The sequence below is a fragment of the Lytechinus pictus genome, chromosome 17 (assembly GCF_037042905.1).
Source record: "Lytechinus pictus isolate F3 Inbred chromosome 17, Lp3.0, whole genome shotgun sequence".
Lineage (NCBI taxonomy): Eukaryota > Metazoa > Echinodermata > Echinoidea > Temnopleuroida > Toxopneustidae > Lytechinus > Lytechinus pictus.
Window position 1 is genome coordinate 31,144,042 of NC_087261.1, and position 14,813 is coordinate 31,158,854.

The following is a 14,813-nucleotide window of genomic DNA, read 5'->3' on the forward strand; positions in this document are numbered from 1 at the left end:
GAGTGTCATGAAAAGAGGATTTTAAGTAGTTTGTTGTATAATCAATATTGAGACATACATAACTCGCCAATCAAAATGCGAGCGTGCAGTGCTAGCTGATACGTTTTGACAATCAGACCTGAAAAGGGTATTTTTAAAACTTTATGGAATACACGAAAATCATAGGTACCTGATAAATCAAAATTTGCGCGCGCGCAGCGCGAGCAGAAATGTTAATATTCAGATAAAAAACCTGACATTTTTACAGAGCACTTTTTAAACATCAATATTCACACAAAATAATGAAAGTTCGATTTCCGAGGTAGAATATGTTTTGTAAATTGACTTCCAAACTTGATATTCAAACTCCATATTGAACAAAATATGAAAATCACCTAACAGGCAATGCGAAGCGCGAGCGAAAATTTTATATAGCTATAGTGACATGAAAGAGATCTTTTTATTTTCCAAGTCTTCCCCTCATCTTATTTTATTCCCTCGTCTTCCTCCTCTTCTTTTTTCTTATCTCTTTCCCCCCTTTTTTTTTCTTTCCCTTTTCCCCTTTTTTTACTCCGCCAATAGGGGGGGGGGGGGCCGGGCCCCTCGGCCCCCTGGATCCGCCTATGAGAATGATCAAAGTACCACAAAGTCCTGCAAGTTCTGCCACTCCGTTTTTGTTATACATTTTGTTGGAGGATGCCCAGCATTTAGCCAGCGGCGTAACAGGGGTTGGTGGCCAGGGGGGGGGGGGGGGGGGGGGGGGGCAAGAGCCAAAAATTTCCCGGTCATATCATGGTATGAACAGGCGGAATGGTGTAATAAGGCGGCGATTTTGAGAGGGCCAGATATTGCGTATCGGACAGAATTTATCTTTTAAAAAAAGTTGCGAGCGAGCAAAATTTGACATTTTTAATGCAAAATTTTTTTAATGCAAAAGATTTTGACATAAAATCTTCCATTCATTTGTTTTTGTGGTCTGTACGCCACTGTGAACAGGATTATTTGCAGCAGTAGCGAACGTGATAAAGTAAAAAAACGATGCATGGGCGCAGTATATGGCGCATGTGCTAAAAAGCTGCTTAATATAAGCCCCGAGCGAGCGAAGCGATAATCTAACTTGGAGATATTTTTTGACATTATATTCAGTAAATAAAATCATATCCTACAAGTTCAAGTTCAAGTTTAAGTTTATTCAAACCAATCAAAACAAGAGACATATTACACAGTTTAACAAAAATTAGAATATATGATAGGTTTGGGACCCCAAAGAAGCAGAGCTTGTGAGAGGGGCCCCTTGTAAAGTACATTACAACAGTAATGAGATGAAAAAAATATTTACAATGATAATGTAGAGTAAATAAGAAAAATACATACAAAACACACACACACACATGGTTTATCAAGAATCAATTTAAGATATTTTGTAATCTTTCAAATAAATATTTTCGACATGAATTTTCAAATATGGGCAGTGTTGGACTGGATCGAAAGTTTTGTGGTAACTTATTCCATTCTTTTGTACAAACTATCACAAAAGAATTCAAAGCAGTATTTGTTCTTGTAAGTGGTTGGTGGATAAGATTTTTCTGCCGTGTATTGTACAAATGTACATTTGAATTAACAACAAATGCATTTTTAAAAAATGAACAGCTTTGAGAGGATAGTGATTTGTACATAAATATCAAACAATTGAAGGAGACAAAATCACCAGGAGGCAAAATCTTCAATTGCAGAAATAGAGGAATACTTGGACATCTGTAATTCGAATATGTTATGAGCCTCATAACTTTCTTCTGAAGAACTAGCAGTTTGTTTAAATGGTTCCTATATGTCATACACTTTTCCTTTTCTCTTTTGCTTTTCTATCCTCCTTTTTTTTTTCTTGGTTGTAGAAGTTTTGGGGACCATGGCCCAATTAACCCTTCCATATTCATATACGGCAGTGCTATGCGGTTGGGGTCCAGGGCAGAGCCCCCGGAACTTCTTGATATCACAGCCATTTAAACTTCGCAGATTGCCGCTATTTTAGATCAAATCGCGGGTATATACAGAATATAGCTTTTACACAACACATTTATTCAACCCAGTTGAACCAAATATTTTGAGGGGGCAAAACATAGCAATGTGGGGAAATTGGTAAAAAGTCGCCAGCTAGCAAAGCGAGCTGGAAAAAAAATGCCCAATGAAATTAAATTCTGTGATAGATTTTCCATTATATTCAGCAAATAACAACTTTCATTGTTTCCATTCATTTCATTATAGTTGTCTCCTATAATTTCTTTTATTTCCTTTTGGGTGTGGAACCAAGACACCCCCCCGCGCCTGTACGCCAGTGATTGAAGCTTAGTAAAGTATAATGTATGAAGGGTCCCTACAGGGCCGGGGGGGGGGGGGCGTTATAGAGCCATTTGAAAGTTACAGATGAAGAACCCCTACTGCGTGGGGTCTCCGGGGGCAATTAAAGCCCCCGGTAGCTTATTTGCAAAAAAATAAGCAAGATAGCACAATTTTGTATGCAATTCACTCTTTCTTCCCGCTCTTTACTTTCAATCCTCGGCAGCCAGGTCGTGTTATTAATATTTTTCTTGTCCGGCCCTTTTCTTTGTTTTCCAATTTAGCTTTTGACTTATTCCATTCTACCTTCACTTCCCGCTATTGTTTGCCATTTTGTCATCTTTTAATTTATTTCCCATCATGCTATTGCATTACTTTTATATGCCTATTTCAGGGATGTTCTTCTTTCGTTCCTTTCCCGCTTTCCTAATTCCTTTTCCATTAAAAAAAAAATCGCTTCGTTTTCTTTTCACTTTTCCATTTCCCTTTCCTTTTCCTCCTTCCCCTTTCCCTTTGTTTCTCCCTCCCTCTTCCTTTTCCCCGTTTTTTTATTTTCCGGGTGAAATCTGCCAGGAGGGGGGGGGGGGCAGCTTGCCCCCCTGCCCCCCGCCTGTTACGCCACTGCATTTAGCACAGACAGGAAAACACTTCTAAACTTAAAAGAAGACAAGGAACTGCAATATTTTTCTGAGCATTTAATGATCAAGAACCTCAACAATTTACCATTTCCGTCCTGTTTCTACCTGACGTCGAATTAACAGATTCCTCCAAAAACGACCTAAACCGACTTGTTTTAAATTCTTTCATAAGATTCACCTCTCTCACGTCAAAATATGAAATATGAAATGCTAATGATGCAGTATTAAACTGCGGATCTCCGATACAGCGGAGGAAGGATACAGAAGAAGAAGAGGATACCTGCCGATATATATATCCGAACAGCGGATCGGAGGAACTGAACGAGAGCTAGAGCTAGAGGGGGAGATGAGAGAGAAGTGCGGCGCAACGGAGGAATTTCGAGAATCAACAGAGATTCAGATCGTGGTTGAATCAAGATCGAAGGCGATGGTATGTCATTATTTACGAATCAGTAGATGGCTAGTTTTTGAGTAGGAGATTAAGTTCTGCTAAAAAATCGAAATCATCCACAAAACCATGGCATGAGTTTACATTTTACGCTAAAAAACTTGAACGTTAAGGTTAGACTTGGCGCCGGCGATCGCGACGACGTAAACAAATTTCCTACGTTGTCCCACCTATATATTTCTGTGATGTGATGGTGAAGCTAGCCAGGAGGCTCCAACTTCCCACCCACGGCTACATCTCAGCCGGCAGCCGCCGACTACAGAATAATTGAAGGCATGGCGCATTCAACAAATAACGTTAATTTACGAAAAATTAATACGAGGACTTACAGAACACTCACACAACATGCGAGGTTAGTAATACTAACCTCGACCTCGCACAACGCATGTCATTTCATATTATCATAGGCCTAGGCCTAATGAATTTTGACGTTTTCATTCATCACACGAATGTGAGAATATGAAACATGCCTAAATCTTCAATATACTAAATTTAGTCATCTTAATCTTATAATGTAATCTAATTTGGCTTAACTGCAGAATACCCCGACACTGCTCACTACCCAATCGTTGGTCAGCCAACACAACGATGTCAAGACCTATAGCTATATACTAATTCAATGGTATATAGCCTAGATATACCCATACTATTATATACGTACATGCATTACTGGTACTACTACTACTACTATACTACGTACGTACGTACGTATGACGGTACGTACGAGCAATGCATCCAGGCCATACGTAATGACCTTTGCCCTTTGACTACTACTAGAGCTATAATTAAACATCGTTGGGTGCGCTGCTAGCCAACGACCCACGTTGTGACGGTACGGACGGTGCAATATAATATTCAAAACATCGTTGGCTAACCAACGACCCACGATGTGAAGGTGCAATAGTACAAGATTAATACACTCTTTTAAATTACCTACTACTACTAGCTATTGCTATACATCGTTGGGTGCGCCGCTAGCCAACGACCAACGATGTGACCGTGCAATGCAACATTCAAAACATCGTTGGCAAGCGTTTCAAGGTATGGTTTCACAAAACAGTTTAATATATGCATATCCTGGTTAGTGAGGTGATCGATGTCATTCACTCTCTATTTCTTTTGTATTTTTTATACATGAAATATTTTCATTTTTTCTTCATTAAAATATGAAATAAAGTTTTAATTCCCATTGAAGGAATTCAATGGGAATTGAATTCAATGGGAATTGAATTCAATTAGGGTTAGGGTTAGGGTTAGGGTTAGGGTTTAGGGTTAGGGTTAGGGTTAGGGTTAGGGTTAGGGTTAGGGTTAGGGTTAGGGTTAGGGTTAGGGTTAGGGTTTAGGGTTAGGGTTAGGGTTTAGGGTTAGGGTTAGGGTTAGGGTTAGGGTTTAGGGTTAGGGTTAGGGTTAGGGTTAGGGTTAGGGTTAGGGTTAGGGTTAGGGTTATATTCACATCGTTGGCATCGCCGGCAATGTTGGCCTCTACAACAGGCATATTCACATCGTTGGCATCGCCGGCAATGTTGGCCTATGTAAGATACATTCACATCGTTGGCACTGTTGGCATCTACTACAGGCACCAACACATCGTTGGCATCGCGGGCGCTGTTGGTATATACATACTAAACATACATTCACATCGTTGGCATCGCCGGCAAAGTTGGCCTATACTTACTAAAGATACATTCACATCGTTGGCATCGCCGGCAATGTTGGCCTCTACTACAGGCATATTCACATCGTTGGCATCGCCGGCAATGTTGGCCTATGTAAGATACATTCACATCGTTGGCACTGTTGGCATCTACTACAGGCACCAACACATCGTTGGCATCGCGGGCGCTGTTGGTATATACATACTAAACATACGTTCACATCGTTGGCATCGCCGGCAAAGTTGGCCTATACTTACTAAAGATACATTCACATCGTTGGCATCGATGGCAAGGTTGGCCTGTACTACAGACACCAACACATCGTTGGCATCCTGGCCGGCGCTGTTGGCCTATACGTACTAAAGATACATTTACATTGTTGGCATCGTTGGCACTGTTGGCATCTACTACAGGCACCAACACATCGTTGGCATCGCGGGCGCTGTTGGCCTATACATACAAAAGATACATTCACATCGTTGGCATCGCGGGCAAGGTTGGCCTATACTACAGACACCAACACATCGTTGGCATCCTGGCCGGCGCTGTTGGCCTATACGTACTAAAGATACATTTACATTGTTGGCATCGTTGGCACTGTTGGCATCTACTACAGGCACCAACACATCGTTGGCATCGCGGGCGCTGTTGGCCTATACCTACTAAGGATACATTCACATCGTTGGCATCGAGGGCAATGTTAGCCTGTACTCTACAGTACAGACACCAACACATCGTTGGCATCGCGGGCAATGTTGGTCTACATAGGAAACTACAGATATGATCGCATCGTTGGCATCGCGGGCACTGTTGGCATGTACTACAGACACCAACACATCGTTGCCATGGCGGGCAATGTTGGTTTACATAGGCAACTACAGATATGATCGCATCGTTGGCATCGAGGGCAATGTTGGCCTGTACTACAGACACCAACACATCGTTGGCATCGCGGGCAATGTTGGTCTACACATACTACGGAAATATACACATCGTTGGCATCGCGGACACTGTTGGTCTACATACTACAGAACACAGATATAGATCGTTGGCATCGAGGGCAGTGTTGGCCTGTACCGACTACAGACACCAACACACCGCTACCATTGCGGACTGTGTTGGCCTACACGTACTACGAAAATATACACATCGTTGGCATCGCGGGCAATGTCGGCCTACATATTACAGATGCACACAGATATATATACACATCGTTGGCATCGCGGACTGTGTTGGCCTACACGTACTACGAAAATATACACATCGTTGGCATCGCGGACACTGTTGGTCTACATACTAATCGCGCGCGCTCGCATCGTTAGCGTTACAGTGCAGTCTGAACACTTAGAATCTATTAAAAAAATACTTGTAAGTTGTAAATCATTCAATTATTTATTATAGCTGATTTTCTGATTTGATAGCTTAAGTACATCGTTGTGCGTTGGCTCTCCAACGATAAGGTAACGCAGTGTCCGGGTATTCTGCAGTTGTTCCTCTAATTTAAAAAATCAGCACGAACGTATCTATAAAAATGGATTTTAAACGCTTACCTCCAAATCTCAGCCAGTTATACTCCGTCCGATCCTTAATACTGCGGTGGAAATTACGCAAACAACAATCAAAATGCGAATTTTTCCTATCGAACAGTCTAGATTCAAGTCGCCGGTGCATGATAGGAAATCGTACCAAAAAAATCAACAGGTTGCATGTCACGTATAATCGCTACATGCATCATAAAATAACGGTGAACAGCGAAAAAAATGCGGAGCGCCTAGAACGCAACCAGCAGTACAGCTGATCTGACGTCAACGACGCAAACAAGCAAGTTTATTAAATAATATTTTTAAACAAGAATTCATAAAAAAAATGAGAAAAATGTTATGAAAAGATGGAGGAGACTTGCCCGATGTTTACGCCGCCATCTTCCTACATTGTTCTTCCCCAACGACCCGTAAGTTACGCGACGCACCCGTCTGTAAGTAACATTGGGGAAGAACAATAGGAAACACAAGTTGAGGAAACAAGATGGCGGCGTAAACATCGGGCAAGTCTCCTCCGTCTTTTCATATTTTTTTGATGAATTCTTGTTTAAAAATGAAATCGATAGCGTAGAAATGTCGGAAATGAAGTTGTATCCCATTTACATGATTTAGGCCTAGATCTTTTAGAAGGAAAGTAGAAATCTTGGTGGCGAAAGTTTCAGGTTTTTTGGCAGTACATGCAGATGAATGGGAAGGAATTCCTGGCTCTATTGAGAGTAAGCATACGTAAGTAAATGATTTTTACTCTCTAGGAGCCTCTTGGCTAGGTGAAGCCAAAGGAGAATGTTTTTTTTGGACCAATTTCAAATGTAACTCTAGACTGTAAGTGAAAACACTAGATCCTCGTCTGAATCAGTAGATAGCCTATTTTGGAGTAGGATATTAAGCTCTTCAATCAAAACAATCTACAAAATCATGAGTTTAACTGTTACAGTTATAACGTTAGAATCTAAACTAGATACACTTTTCATTTGAACTCGCCACTCTAGGCAACACGCCTATTCAATTGCGTGTTGAGAAACTGAGTCCAAACGGGTGTAAGTTTAGATATTAAATACCAGCCAAGTCCTCTAAATTACAGACTAAATTAAGGTCTAACTTCTTCTTTGATTATTAATCTACGAGTTATAATGTAGCCTTGAGGACTCCGTGAGGATATTTTTTTATATTTTGACATATGCTTTTTCATCATGGATGAAGATGGTCACTAAAAAATGAAGGTCATTTTGTCCGCATATTTACCAAGCCCCCCACCCAAAAGGGTTTTAACTAAATGATCCAAGGTCATTTTGTCTCATAATATTCGACAAGTAAAAAAAAAAAAAAAGAGAAGGTAATTTTGTCCCGTTTTTGGCAAGCCCCTGACCCCCCCCCCATAAAGAGGTTGTAACTAAAAATGATCGAAAGTCATATTGTTCCCCGTAAAATTTTACAAAGAAAAAAAAAGAAAGATTGTCACTGAAAGAAAGGTAGTTTTGTCCCCCGTAATATTTGGCAAGCCTCCGACCCCCCCATAAAAAAAGTTGTCACTAAAAATAATCAAAATTCATTTTGTTCCCTGTAAAAGTTGACAAGCAAAAAAAAAAATCGCCAAAAAAGGGAATATGAACGACATATCCCCATTACTACATGTAGATGATTGCAGAAAGTCGAATCAGGTGAGTAAGAGAGGCATTGGAATGGGTAGCATATTGATCAATAAATACTTAGAGAAAAAAATGAGAAACTAATATTAAAAAAATAAATAAATGGTGTTAAAAGCAAAAAAACATAAAAAAGAAGATATTTATGTGAAGTGTTAATGTAAGTATGACTGACGTTGGTCAACTGTAGCCAAGACTTCCTACATATGATATATATATTTTTTTTGTTGTTCCTCCTTTCCTCTCATCCATCTCCCATTCTATTCCTTCTCCTCATTTTTGTGTCTAAATCTTCCATATCTTCTTTCCTTCTCTTCTTATAATATGATACCAAGTGTCAAGCACAGTAGAGTATATGCAATTATAGTAGCTGCGCTATTTAAATGGACCATATTATTATTATTATTATTATTCCTTTCCTTTTCCATTTTTCTTCTTATCCTTTTCAACTTTGTCCCAATATTTTTGTTTTCCTACATGCAGATGCTGATCAAGAATGTATCTCAGATTCTTCAAGGTTGATCCATCAGAAAGAATTCACACTTGAATCTCTGTTACCACCCAAGAGAGAAACCCCCTCAAAACTAAGCCATCATGTCACAGTAAGTATAGTAGTACTTTCAGTATGCTATCCTTCCAAATATTGTCCTGTGCATATGGATCAATAGACCAGTTCGTAGTTACTTCATGGACAATTTTGGTCAAATGACCTTTCATTTCTTTCATTACGCTAGGCAGATTTCAAAGCAAGTTATTACGTAAGCATGCCTTACATAGCAGGATGAAGATATTGAATAGACCAGGTGACTAGAATAGCACATCAATAAACACTATATGAAGGTATTAGTTGCATTCCACTTTGAATGCATATTATAGCATGTTGTACAATGTAGGCCTACTTGGCAAACTGTGAAATACCAGTCGTTCGAGGACGCATTGTTCTTTTTTTGTGGATGTAAATGAAAAACGCAAGTCAAAAGAATATATGAATAATCAAGACATCAAGGTTGGTGCTTATCTCATTAAATTTTAAACCACCATGTCACTTTAGTACAAATGACCTTTCTCTGATCATGTGCAGAATCTTCTGATCATGCGCAGAGTGGAACTACGAACTGGCTTATTCCCTTGCTTATTTGTCCTTTTTATTGATAAAGTGCAATAGGCTTGGGAACAAAAATTCGTATCCGGACATCTACCCCCTGGACATCCACCCCCCGGACATCCACCACCCGGACATCCACCCCCCGGACATCCACCCCCTTAGGACATCTACCCCCTAGGACAAGTACCCCCTAGGACATCTACCCCCCGGACATTTACCCCCCGGACAAGTACCCCCCGGACATCTACCCCCCGGACAAGTACCCCCGGACATCTACCCCCCGGACATCTACCCCCCCCCGGACATTTACCCCCCCGTATCCAAAATATCCGTGAGTAGATGCCCGGGGGTAGCCTGTCTGGGGGGGGGTAAATGTCCAGGGGGTAAATGTCCGGGGGGTAGATGTCCGGGGGGTAAATGTCCGGGGGGTAGATGTCCGGGGGGTAAATGTCCGGGGGGTAGATGTCCGGGGGGTAATTGTCCGGGGGGTAGATGTCCGGGGGGTAGATGTCCGGGGGGTAGATGTCCTAGGGGGTAGATGTCCTAAGGGGGTGGATGTCCGGGGGGTGGATGTCCGGGTGGTAGATGTCCGGGGGGTGGATGTCCAGGGGGTAGATGTCCTAGAATCACAAAAATTATCCAAAGCCACTGATTTATAGTATAGATTATGTACCTACAGAGAGAGATAGATGATTAATGGGAGCCTTCTTTTGACGCAATGATGATCACCATCTTCTGATAATGTGCATCTTAATGAGAACATGCAGGTGCTTTGACAGTAGTGACTACCAAGGCATATCTAATTATTTTACAAAGGAACAGTTTACCTGGTCTTGTTTTTTGTTGGCTGATGTCATGTATCAGAATATGCCTTTCAATCAACATACTTCAGAGTGGTCAGATTTGAAGCAGCACAATTGAGAACCAGATGAGTTTTGGTGATATGAAATATATTATTTTTTATTTACAAACTTCTGCACACAAATAATTACCTCTATAATGTTAGAGATTTCTGATCTCTACATGCTACATGTGCCATGTATCTCTGGAATATTAGGAGTAACAAAAAAAGGGATTATAAATGATAAACAATCACAATTTAGCTTCTCTCTTGAAATATGCATACATTTCCCCAAATCAAACACATGGGACATGATTGCCAAATGTGATTTACCAGTTCTGCACATTGAATTTCCAGTATTCAACTGCTGTATCATTCTACCCCTTTGTATAATATAATCATAGACTGTTTCTTTCAGGCTATGGCCTAATTGACAGTGACCATCATAGAATCAAAATAGACAAATATGAAGAGAATGAAAAATAATGTCGGTCGGTCAGGGTACACCTAACAAACATCTGCATCAGAATACTATAAAAGCTCATCTCAAGATTGATTGATTTCTTTTAGGACGTTTCGAGAGAAGATTCGTCAACGTCGTCGAGACTTGAGAGAGAACACTATGGATTCTACCCAGCTCGGTGATACATCAGCAACACCAGGGCGGGGAAGCAGACACGAGGTATATAATCTATACTCATATTTGTATTTTGCACAATTAAGGGTCTCGTAACACAAAGTGTAGTGACTGATCATGCGATTGATTTCACAATTAACTGTACATTGTGGTCAATTCAATCAATCATAAAAACTTGATCAATCATCAGTGTTATGCAGCCCTGATTTGCCCCGAAGCCACATATCATGCTTAATTTCAAACCTTGTCATAAACCTTTTGGGTTTTTGAATTATTTATTTATATGTGCCCTGAATGCAGCCTGATTTGGGCAACCTATGACGGTGTTATAAATATTAACAATACTGATGAATGCTATCAATATAATCGCTAATTTTTAAGCGTGAAATGTCAAAACCCTGACCCCACGCACCAGGCATGCATGTTTTATAAATTAAACTGCATTGGCCTTGCTGATCCAAGGGCTCTTGCTTAATTAATTAGGGCTATTTAAATGTTTTGAAGGTTTGATTATGTTATCCTCACACAAATTTGCCTGCTTGGTATTTAGTGATGCTATTTTCATTTCTTTGTTTTTGTTTCATAGAATATTTCTGCTGATGATGGTGGTGTTGATGATGTAGAAGAAATGCCAGCTGATGTAAGTTAATGTTGTGTTGTTGTGGATCTTATTGCTCTTTACTTTCAACCAGACTTAAAATGAGACGAGTCGATGCAGGATGTACAGTTCATACATTTATTAATTAAAGATGATTACTTGATGATAATGGCAAATACATGAGTAAGTCTGATGGTGACTATACTCTGCTGATGAAGATAATATAAATGCTGCAAACTGATGTAGTATACTTTTCTGTATAGCTCTAAACTCCAATCTCTAATCTATCTGTATGCTGGAACAATCTCTAAAGTAATCTGCGTTGGTTCAGAAGTGAACCCCTTTTATATTAGTCTGGTCCAGACTCTTTACAACCAAACAGGTGTTGGTCAACCTTGGACGCTTGACCAAAACAATCTGTACGTCATAACTTTACTCTGAATTGGGGGAGTTTACCTTTTAGGGAGAACATGAAATGTAGTGAATAAGAAACCCATAAAATGTGTGTGCGTCAGAAGTTTAGCTGGAAGAAGAATGAGTAATACTTTCTTAAGAAAGTCGGAGTTGGTATACTTCCTGTAGATATAATATTGAATATGTCTTATCATCACATAACATTAAGATGAAATTATTATCCTCAAAGAATGATAAGATCTTTTTCAGATTAAGCATTCTCCTATCCTTATTTCGCATAGGTTACCATTAGTACAAAGATCTTATTAAAAAAACATCATTTTATCTGTGACTGAAAAATTATCATGAACTTAATCTCCTGGCTAGATTAGGGTAGCAGATGTGAGTGAATAGAATTGAATTAGGATGGTGTTTCTGCTCACTTATATTTCAATTTTTTGAAGCACTAAATGATTTTCAGGTGCATTTTTTTTCTTTGCATCATTTTAATAACATATCACAAACACACAGGTGACAAGTGGGACCTTGCGGCTCAAATTTTAATGCCAATATTTGCCTTTCTGTTAAAGGACTGGGATGGGATGTTCCAAGGCTCTTGAGGTTATTGTTATGAAATATACAGAGATAACACTAAATAGTAATTCCTTTACTTCAAACCATTACATTTTCTTGATTAGCCAATTGAAGAGATTCATCAAGCTGAATCTTTGATGGAGAAACTTACTCAAGACAGAGAATCAAAGAAGAAAGAGGTATGTATCTATCTAGTTATTACTCTTATGTAATATTTCAACTTTATGTATTTCTATTCTATTATTTACAGATAAACTCGCCTAAGTCAATCTTCCATTGGTCAAATATTCAATGATTTGAAGCAATTTTATAGGCAAGATTATGCAAAACATGTATTATGTATCTCTTCTAGGTCTAATTTCTCCTAAGTCGAGCAGATATCTGTGGTTCATAAAGATTGACTTGGGCAGAGTTACCTGTACAATAATAATAATTATAATAATAATATGAAATCTTATTAAAGGTCAAGTCCATCCCAACAAACAATTTATTTGAATGAAATGATAAAAATCCAATAAGCATTACACTGAATAAGTAAGAAAGTTATGACCTTTTAAAATTTGCTTAATTTCACAAAACAGTTATATGCATATCCTGGTCGATATGCAAATGAGAGTGCTGATGATGTCACCCACTCACTATTTCATTTAATTTCTCCCCGTTGTCCTGTGAAACAAGAGTTTTTTTCTTCCTGCAACATGTGGAAGTACCATTCTTTGATCATTTTATGGTTTAGTCAAGTTGGTGCTAATTGTCAAATCTATTAAAAAAATGAAAAAAAAAGAAAAAAAAAAAAAACAAAATAGTGACTGAATGACATCATTCACTGTCTCATTTGTATGTCACTGAGTTGAGCATATAACTGTTGTGTGAAAAGTAAGCAAAACTATAAAATGTCATCACTTTCTTACTTTACATCAGACTTTGATTAAATTTTCAGCATTTTTTTTTCTTTGATTCAAATCAACATTTTTCAAGTTTATCAATATTATTATTGTGCCATTGTGCAAAATGTATAAAAATATCAATTGTTTGAAAGGGAACTAACTTGTAAATTTTGGCTTTCAGCTCAAGCACAAGTAAGATTTTAAAATAGGTCAAATGCAAATGCCTTTTCTAATGCATTTAGTTCATTATTTAGTGATTCCTTTGACTTCCTTTGAATCAGTAAATGTGATGAAGTTAATGGTGGTGACAATGGTGATAATGGTGGTTATGGAGGTAATTTTGGTAATGATGATGATAATGATGATAGTGATGATTATGATGGTAGTGATGATGGTGATGATGATGGTGATGATGATGATTATGATGTTGATGATGATGGCGGTGATGATGATGATGAAGATGGTGATGGTGATGATGATGATGATCATGAAGATGGTAATGATGATGATGAAGATGGTGATGATGGTGAAGAAGGTGATGATGATGGTGAAGAAGGTGATGATGATGATGATGAAGATGATTATGATGTTGATGATGGTGATGATGATGATAATGAAGATGGTGATGATGATGATGATGATGATGATGATGATGATGATGATGATGATGATGATGATGAAGATGATGAAGATGATTATGATGATGATGATGTTAGTGACAATGATGATTAGGGTGATAATGAATTGTGGTAGGAGTTAAATTGATATGGTGGGGTGCTGATGGTTATAACGATGGTGATAGTAGAAATGCTTATGGTGATGGTAGTAATGTTGATGGTAATGATGTTGATAATGCTGATAATATTAATGTTTTTTGTCTTCAGCTTTTTGAATCCTTAGAGCCTGCTGATGAAGAGCAAGAGAAGAAGAAAGAAACCAAACCCAAGAGAAGAACTGAGATTCCAACAATCCAAGAAACAGGAGAGGAGGAAGAACCAGATGAAGATACTAAACCAAAGAAGAAGAAAAAGGGAAAGAAACCAGGTAATGTTTTATTCTTATTAGACAACGACAGGTGTGTTGGCTCAGTTGGTAGAGCGTCCGTCTCACAACCGGGAGGTCGGGGGTTCAAACCCCGGCTGCGTCAGACCAAAAGACGTTAAAAGATGGGAGTTGCTGCTACCTTGTTTGGCGTTCAACAATTAAAGGGATAGAGCCTCGTTGATCTGGCGCTGCGCAGCAGCTGCCAGCCCACGATCAATTGGGCAAAACAAATTTTTTGAGTATTTCATTTCTGGTGTCGATTTCGAACAATGAAATATGGATTTTTTAGATTTTTAAGATTAAGATCTTAAGATTCTTACTCCTTCTTTCTTTATACTGATCTTGATTATGATAAAATTATAATGTTGCCTTGATAATTTATTATCATTCATTTGACTAAGTTATAAAACATACATGACATCAACCTAAATGACTTTTACACGGCATGAGAAATACCAAACAATAAGCAGTGTTAT

At 38.9% G+C, this 14,813-nt stretch overlaps 1 protein-coding gene across 1 annotated transcript in view; it reads left to right on the plus strand.

Annotated features, from left to right (window-relative positions):
• The first annotated feature begins 2,959 nt into the window (after window positions 1–2,959).
• The window catches only part of LOC129280520 (coiled-coil and C2 domain-containing protein 2A-like), a 49,905-nt gene continuing 38,051 nt past the window's right edge, over window positions 2,960–14,813 (plus strand). The window contains exons 1-6 of the mRNA XM_064112299.1: window positions 2,960–3,381; window positions 8,722–8,840; window positions 10,755–10,866; window positions 11,408–11,461; window positions 12,511–12,585; window positions 14,178–14,337. Coding sequence (XP_063968369.1) covers window positions 8,833–8,840; window positions 10,755–10,866; window positions 11,408–11,461; window positions 12,511–12,585; window positions 14,178–14,337 — 409 coding nt within the window. The 5' untranslated portion in view covers window positions 2,960–3,381; window positions 8,722–8,832. The remainder of the gene's footprint in view (window positions 3,382–8,721; window positions 8,841–10,754; window positions 10,867–11,407; window positions 11,462–12,510; window positions 12,586–14,177; window positions 14,338–14,813) is intronic.